This window comes from Stylophora pistillata, chromosome 1, assembly GCF_964205215.1.
Source record: "Stylophora pistillata chromosome 1, jaStyPist1.2, whole genome shotgun sequence".
NCBI lineage: Eukaryota > Metazoa > Cnidaria > Anthozoa > Scleractinia > Pocilloporidae > Stylophora > Stylophora pistillata.
Genome location: NC_142519.1, coordinates 31503956 through 31513214, shown reverse-complemented (window position 1 = coordinate 31513214; position 9259 = coordinate 31503956). Strand labels below are relative to the sequence as shown.

General features: G+C 39.7%; 1 protein-coding gene across 1 annotated transcript in view; it reads left to right on the top strand.

Annotated features, from left to right (window-relative positions):
* Positions 1-2962, top strand: part of LOC148742106 (uncharacterized) — a 4704-nt gene extending 1742 nt beyond the window's left edge. The window contains exon 2 of the mRNA XM_088750873.1: positions 2354-2962. Coding sequence (XP_088606999.1) covers positions 2354-2368 — 15 coding nt within the window. The 3' untranslated portion in view covers positions 2369-2962. The remainder of the gene's footprint in view (positions 1-2353) is intronic.
* Positions 2963-9259: the final 6297 nt, after the last annotated feature.

Below are 9259 nucleotides of genomic sequence, written 5' to 3'. Positions count from 1 at the left end.
GATCCCAGCCAAACGCTGAATAAAGCCATCATAATTCCGCGCTACCAGATTCCTACTATACAGGAAATACTTCCACGCTTATCAAGGAAAAAGCATAAAACATTCTCCATATTCGATGCCCTCGATGGCTTCACTCAAGTTGCGCTCACAGATGAATCCAGTCTGCTCACCACCATGCACACCCCCTGGGGTCGATACTGTTGGCTCCGCCTCCCTTATGGCGTTAGTTGTGCCCCAGAGGAATTTCAGTTACGAATGCATGAGGCCCTTGAGGGTCTGCACGATGTGTATTGCATAGCTGATGACATCCTCGTCGTGGGCCAAGGTGACACAGTTGAGGAAGCAAACAGAAATCATGATCTCAATGTTCTTGCCCTAATGAAGCGCGCTCGAGACAAGCACCTGAAGTTCAACCCGCAAAAAATTCAGTTTAAACTATCACAGATCACCTTTATGGGCCATGTGATATCCAACCTGGGTGTGACACCAGACCCCAACAAAGTCAAGGCCATCTCTGCTATGCCGGCCCCTACAGATAAGCAGGGAGTGATGCGATTCTGTGGCATGGTGAACTACTTGAATACTTTCTGCCCTAACTTGTCTCCCGTGATCAAGCCCCTGTTTGACCTCACAAAGCAGGATCGTGACTTCATCTGGTCAGACATACACCAGGAAGCTTTTGCCCAAGCAAAGCGTCTCATTACCAGTGCCCCATGCCTCGCTTACTTTGACAACAACAGGCCAGTCACCCTCCAAGTGGATGCCTCACAAGGAGGGCCTGGGGGAGCCCTCCTCCAGCCTAATGATTCCGGAGACCTTCAACCAGTCGCTTACACATCCTGCACCCTTCGCCCCAATGAAGAACTCTGGGCTCAAATTGAAAAAGAATGCCTTGCTATAGTGTCGGCCTGTGACAAGTGGGACCTCTGGATTTACGGCCGCGAAGTGAACGTCCACACAGACCACCAACCCTTAGAAACAATATTCAAGAAGCCTCTACACTCAGCACCTCGCCGCCTCCAGAAAATGCTGATGCGGCTGCAACGGTACAAAATCAAAGCCACATACAAGAAAGGCACGTCACTCATGCTGGCGGACACTCTCTCGAGGGCCCCTCTCCCCACCATCAACGACTCAAAACAGACCAATTTTGAGATCTTCAGACTTAACATCGACAGCGACATCAAAAACCCCAGGGTCACTTCCGAGACTCTGAATGACATCATATCTGCAACTGCGAATGACCCCACCCTCTGTCACCTGATCAGGGTCATAACCACAGGCTGGCCTTCAAGAAAATCGGAACTTACCCACAGCTTACACCCCTATTGGAACTTCAGGGAAGAACTAACCCATCAAGATGGGGTCATCTACAAAGGAACGCAAATACTCATCCCGCTGGCAAAAAGAAACGCCATCCTACAAAAGGCTCACGCTGCCCACTTTGGAGCGGAATCAAACATCCGTCTCTGTAAGGACACTGTCTTCTGGCCAGGCATGAAGTCTGATATTCGCGAAACATGCCGTTCATGTGGGAAATGCGCACAGTTCCAATTACAGAATGCCAAGGAACCCATGAAGTCCCAGCCTATACCAGAGTATCCTTGGCAGTTTATCAGTCAAGATCTTTGTGCGTTTGAGTCGAGCACCTACCTCGTCACAACCGATCACTATTCAGACTTCATCGAGGTTGATGAACTGGAAAACACCTTATCTACCACTATTGTGGCCAAAACTGAAGCACATTTTGCTCGACATGGTGTTCCAGAAACGATTTTAACTGATAATGGACCACAATTTATTGCATCCGATTTTGAGCGGCTCTGCCACAGATACCAGACAAACGATGTCACAAGCTCACCATACTGGCCCAAGGGGAATGGAAAATCAGAGGCATCAGTAAAAATCGTAAAACGCATCCTGAAAAAGTCTGGAAAAACCGGCCTGCATGAAGCCCTTCTTGTATACAGAAACACCCCCCAAGAGGGCCATCTCTTGAGTCCAGCACAAAGGAGTATGGGACGCCGCATCCGCGGACTCCTACCTATATCTACGGAGCTCTTACTACCCAGCGACCATACTACTGACATAGTCCAGGGAGCCATCGCGGCTAAGCGAACTAGGGCTAAACAACATTATGACATAACTGCTAGTAACCCTCTACCTTCGTTAAATATCGGTGACTTTGTCTACGCCAAACCGTCCCCCCATCACAAGTCTGGCCCTTGGCTCTACGGTCTGGTGACCGCCATTCCGGCCCCACGCTCCTACATTGTGGAAACACCCGCAGGGTTAACCAGACGGAACCGAGCACACCTGCGCCGCCACCACCTCCTGGTGCTCTAGTCCCAAGGTCGTGGTTAGATAAGCTACCTCCTAGTCCTACGCCGGCGGCAGAATCCCCACCATGCCAACCACCCGTCTCACACATTACTCAACCAGCCCACCCACCACCTCTTTCACCCACAATGCAACCACCTACCTCAAGTGCCATGCCAATGCCGACTACTGAAGTGGAAGCACCCGACCACCCTATTCCAATACCATCAGCACCCATCACCGACGAACCAAGCTTATGCCATCGCCCAAGCCCCATCGCCGAGGAGAGCCACACAAACAAACCTGTCACAAAAACTCGTTCGGGCCGTGTTTGCAAACCCCCTGTCCGTTTGAACTTATAACTACCTCCCCGACTAATCGTCAATGACACTGTTGCTGTTGGAGATTCATTTTATTACTGTTCAGTTTAACCTTGTTTTTTTTTCCCTCTATTTTTTCTTTTTTCTTTTTTTTTCCTTCCCCCTTCGTTGCTCGATGTGCGTAAAGACACTCTTCATTTGGGGGCATTGTTGTTCCCCCCTAGCTGTGGCGGAGACTTTTTTTTTTTCGCCGACCCGTCACTGACTATTTTGTTCAGTTGTAGTTTCAAAAAAAAAAAAAAAAAAAAAAAAAAAAAAAAGAAGGAAGGGAGATGTTAGGGTGCGCGATGCACTCTGGACTACTCAATAAAGACACACGAGTTCTCATCCAATATGGCGTCCTGTATTGCATAATAACTGTATTTATACTTACAGAAAATGAGTTCTCATTGTGAAAGACAAAAAGTATTTAGATTATCAGTGTGGAATCAAGTCTTAAGTAGCTTCTTTCGAATGTATCTTTTGCATTACTTGAATTTGGGAAGGTGGTAATGTAATGTGTACTTCACTTGCAGATTTTTCAGCCTAAAACTGTTTGGAGAACCTTATCAAACATCTTGCAAAATTTTTGACCTGTCTCTTTACATTTTACAAGCTGTAAGTCACTACAACGGAGACCGAATTTACTTTGGATATTTAACAACTCAATATGGTTAAATTACCTACTTATTTGTTTACACACTTTGCATCATTTTGCTCGCTCAGGTCACGAACACTTCTGACATTTTCGAAAGGAGGCAATGCGATTCAGAGCATCAAAAATTGCACAATGAATGGAAATAGCAATGTTTCACGAATATATTGTTAAAATTCCAAAGTGTCAGGTACAGCTACATTTTTTTCGCGCGAAATATCACCCGTCTTTCAACGCCATTTTGCGTGATCTGTAAGGATGTTTTTTTAAGGGCTTAAGTAATCCCAAAATCGTTGTGCCCGAAAAAATTTACTCACCAGAATTGAATAAGAATAGCTTTCCTTACAACGTGTGAAGTTTGGTGTTCATTGATTTCATTTTAAGTCTTGAGCGGAGCTTGGTTTTCGCAGTTAATTTTTGACTGTGCGACATGCGGAGCCTGCATGAACTCAGGTAACCTCAAACCGCATTTTCAGATTTTCGTAAATTTATGAAAAGTTAAGAATCGCTGGAACTTAAAAACATGATTTTTGAAAAGGGTTTACTGAAAGGTTTCTTTAGGCGAAATATGAGCAATTCACCAAAATGTTTAAAAGAGTCATTCAACAAAATGAGCAAGAGATATCATAGATTTCCTACAGCTGAGGTCGTAATTTGCATAATGATGATAAATGTAACAACCGTATGCACATTTTCGACACTGATTTTATTTTCTCTCTGCTCTCACGCAACTCTGAATGTATTATTTCCCTTTTACCAAGTATCTTGTGGCATAACAGCTAAAAAATTTCCAAAATGAAAGTTGATTTCAAAACCGTTTTCTACCTGGTAGCGAATAATTAGATCAGCGTTTGTTTACACAACATATATCTTTGCTCGCTCAGGACACAAACATTTGTGGTATTTTCAAAAGGAAGCGTTCCGATTCAAAGCCTCAAATTTTACTCAGGTATTGAATAATGACATTTTATTACGAATATCTAGTTAAAAATTTAAAAAATTATGTACCAGGTATACTTTTATCACGTTAAATTTTACCTATTTTTCGCCCCATGTAGAGCACTTTATGAGGGCGTTGCTTAAGGGACAAGAAAAAAATCACGATATAGCTGTGTACGGAAAAAATTAACATAACAAAAATGAATGGGAAGACTTTTTCTTAAAACGTGTGAAGTTTGGTGTTAACTGAATTTATTTTAAGCCTTCAACGGAGCTTGGGTTTTGCAGTGAATTTTGGACAATTTGCCAGGCGGAAAACCGCACTTAAACCGCGTTTTCAAATTTTCGCAAATTTCTGAAAAATTAACACTTGTTGGAACTTTTAAACTTGATTTTTGAAAACAGTTTACCAAAGGGTATCGTTGAGCAAAATATGAGCAATTCACCAAAATGGTCGCTGACGGACGATTCTCGATCCTTACAAGCAGCCATTCTTAATATTTTATTATATTTATTAAAAGTTCAAATTTTGTTCCACTTACTTTACAATTTGATAGTTTTATTGGTATAGAGTTGGTAAGGAAGTATGATTTGGGCACAATAAATATATCAAGTAAGGTTAATGTGGTCCCACTTTAAAGGTTAAACGGGAAAAATTTAAGATTAGAAGATGTAAATGAATTTTAGAAAGTTTAAAAAAGATGATTTCCTTATAATCTCATGGTTGAGAAACAACTGGCTTGCTGGGAATCTGACACACCTTTAACTCTCTCCTTCATCAGAGGCTGATCTATTTCATCCTCCAATTGTTGTAATCTCTGCAAATTCCCTTAATTTTTAGAAACCTCAATTTCCATTTGGTATTTGCCAGCCTTCATAAACTCTCCTGTCCCACATGCATGTTAATGTTAAAAGAAAAAAAAATCCTGCTCATTGTCTTTTTTTGATGATTATTAGTTATCATGTAGTTCGAATCAACCTGAGAAGATTAATAAAGGTTGTGTTAAAAGACTAAGCACTATTGGATCTTAATAACAGATCAAGAGCAGGCTGTTATGTGGCTGCACAAGAACTGGTTAATTACAAGGGGTGGCAAAATGGTAACATCTGAAGCTTAAGAGAAGTTACAACCTTTGTTTTATAAACTGTAAAACCTAGACAAGGCAGTTTTGGTGGTAAAACGTTATTCTTTTATGGTCAATGAGTAAAAATCTCAGGAGATGTAAATTTTTTCAAGGTACCATTTGCTACCCCTTGTAAACTTGCTGGATTATTCTCAAGAGAAGCTGCATATGGGCAAAGAATAAGGGTGCTCTTTAATCTTAGCCCTTCAAGAAAATAATTCTATTAAAGAGAATAATTATTGTTGAGTAAAAGTCAGAGGTTTGTAAAATTATGATAAATTATTATTTCTTTTAAAAGGCAGCACCGGATTTTACAGACTTTATTTCATCCTTATTTATGTGTTAAGGTAAATATACATGCCCTGGAAGCTGTATGAGACTCATGTTGTGTTTCTTGGGAGAAATAAAATCTTTTTCATCATCTTGAGATTCTGTGCTGGTCTTTTTTGTACAGCATTGTATAAGATACGTTAATAATCCTTGTTGCTACCCACCTCCTAGCTTGGTTATAGACTTATCCTTTCCTTCATTAGGAAAGTTATGGGAAAAGGGTGGTTGGGAGAGAGAAAAAAAAATGCACACAGAGCTTATTGTACAAAAAAAAAAACAAACAGAACACACCTATGTGGATTGAGTCTTACAAGCGATATCACCTGTACATGTGGGTGCTTTTTTCTGGTTTCTTTAGATTTGACTACAATATTTGCACCTCATGGATTGGACACTGGCCAGGAAACCTCCTAGCATTTTTCAGCCCTCCCTGACAGTTAACTGATACTTATTTATACACTTGGGAGAAGAGAAGCACTATGAGACTAAGTGACCTGATCAGATCTTAAACTCTTAACTTTTTTGTTCAGTTCTGTGGACAAATCACGGTGCCTTAGCATCAAAACGGAAGGATTCCCGCCTGTGCTGGGAGAAATTGTGTGATGAGCATAAGATCATCTGTGGACAAGGCTCTATTTCTAAAGTATAACCCTGAAAAAATTTTATCCATAAACTTTTCCACCCCATTTTGCACGAAAGGTTGGCTAAATATTTTGAACCTTCAGATTTCCCTACATTGCCTCTTTTAACTGTTTGTGTTTGTGGTTTATGAGGGTTAAAATGACCTTATGGTATGAAAAAGTAGTGCTAGTGTGGGAAAATAAACAGAAAAACACATTTTCATGATGGTGTGTAGCTAGAACTAGGAGCAATTTGTTGTTAAACGTTTTGAACAGTGTATCAATTTGAGTGTAAAATTGTACAAACTGTGACTAGCGGTGATTTTTTATACTCTTTCAGCACCAACTACAAAATAATATAGCTGATGAAAATATAATTTTCCTTTATAACCCGCTATTCATTTGACAACATAAGATAACTACAAAATTGTAGTCCTCTATCTTGGGATTTCAACATTATTTACAATAATTTTTTTTTAGTAACAAACTTTAATTAAAGATTAAAACATTTTGAGAACTATATCATTCTTTAAATTAAATGTATTTAATTCTGTGCCCTCTCTACTTACTTTGGGCTTGTGATTTCAATTCACTTACTGAAACCTACTCCACATACATCACAAAACCAATCAGAGGGCAGGATTTAAAATGTACATTATATTTCCAACATTTATAAAAATCAACTGATTAAATAAGCCACCTAGACTGGACATTTATGGTGGTTGCTTATTGGCGGTTCAACTTTATGTGCAACAGAGTATCACCAGTAAATTTATCTAGGAAGGAAAGAGCACAGAGTGTGAATTATGGGGCATTGAAAAAAAATGTTTCAAATGGTCCTTTGTCTAGGTGGTGTAGGTTTTTACAGATTAATTATAAGAAATTTGTCCTTACTTGCCTCATGTCTAATACATCGACTACAATCTGGGAGACCTAAATATACATTTTTTCTAACACTTCTTTGTATTTGTGGTTTTGTAGCTCTCTAAGAACTTATCTAAGCTAGTTCATAAGCCTAAGACTTAATTTCTCTAGTCATTAGTTGGTGACCTTCTTGTAAGTGATGTGCAGATGTTTTTGGTGTTCTGTGTTGGTTGTTTCCATGAAACACTCCATTTCCAGAGTATCTGGATCCTTTAACCTGAATATCCTCTCCACCTGGAAGCAATGAAATAATCGGATATAATTCATCAGGTTTACGACAATCATTCTGAATTCTAGAATCCTTCACACCATTAAAAAAAATCATTAGGCCGAATTACTATAACTATGCTGGTGCATGCTGGAGGTATATAGAAGTATACCTCCATACAATTCTTGTGATGTTACTTTGAAGAATTTTGAATTGGATCAACTAATAATCACTTGAACTACTTGAACTACTATTTCTTTAGAACTAATAATCCCCTAGTTGATATATATACATCTTATTAACCAAGCGCGAGGGCTGTACTGGGAGAATATCGCCCTGGGGTCTTGACAGTACGGACCGAGCGCAGCGAGGTCTGTACACAAAAGACCGAGGGCCGATACTCTTCCAGTACGGTCCCGAGCAAGCTTGGTTAATAAGAGATTTATTATACGACTGAATTAAGTTCAAAGGGATACAGGTGCGGTATCATTCGGGACCATTCGGGACCATTCGGGACAGTGCCCGGTCCAATACTTAGAGAATATTGACCGGCAATAGGGCATTTTGATTGGTTTATTTTAGTTATTGGCCCTCTGACTGCCCGAGTCGTGTAATAATTTCCTTTATTACATCCATTTTGAAATCCCTGGTGGTCCCTGTAATCTGATTGGCTCTAATTGGTGCAATTTATTCTCGAATCGCACCATTTTTTTGCTTTAAATCACATCATTTTACGTTTGACTAAGTTTTTGACACATGACATCAAAGTCCTTCTGTTTTGCATACAAATTAAAATGTAAAAGCGTTTCCGGTTCTGCTTTTTATTTAAAAACCGGCTCAGTACTGCATCAATAAAATATTTGAATTGACCAAGTCCTGTATTTGTGCGATTTCAAAATGGATGTAAGAAAGTGGTAATTAAACCTCGTGTCGTGCAATTTTGGTCTGAAATCATACTTGTGTTTTCATATCAAACTCGCGCAGCGTGCTCATTCGATTTTGAAATCACTCGTATGATTTCAGGCCTAATAATATACATGAAAAAATTTCTCAGTTCTGATTGGTTAAAATGAATGCAGTTTTCAGTTAATTCAGTGCAGAAGAGAGTTAATTCAGTGCAAAAGAGGGTCAATTCAGTGCAGAGAAAGAAACCAATTCGAGAAATCCGATACCTGCGTGGGTTCCAAATATTTCTTCAGGCTTTCAATTGTACCAAATAAACGTAATTCTTGGTACACACGTGAAATTTGATAAATATTTAAACAGCAGCAAAATATGGTTCTGTCCTCGTGTACCGGTTCACAAGAGCCAATACAAAAGACCAAACAATACACAATAGCTAACCGATAACTCCTAAACAAAGAAAGAACAATGGTAATTCCCTTGTGAACCGGTACACCAGGACAGAACCCAAAATATGCAGTCCATGAACGACTGTGGTCAAAAAATGAAGAGCTACAAGCTATTCCTCTGACAACGTTTGGTTTTAAAATCGGTCTTTGGTATGAAATAACTTAAGTAAAAACTGTTCGTTTGAATATTTTAGCTTAAAAGTTTTTCGTAGGAAAGAAATTTAGCGAAAAAATATAAAGGTTTCGACGTCCAGTTATCATTTTCAGTTGAAGTAGAAGAAGAGAGGTGTACGCTAATATAGAGGTGGTTTGCAATCAATCTCTAGAGACACAGGTAACAATGGTGAAAGGAACAAATACTGGTAGGTGAACAATAGAAACTAATGAGATATCTATTGTTTACGCTCTGACGAAGGGCTAACGCTCAAA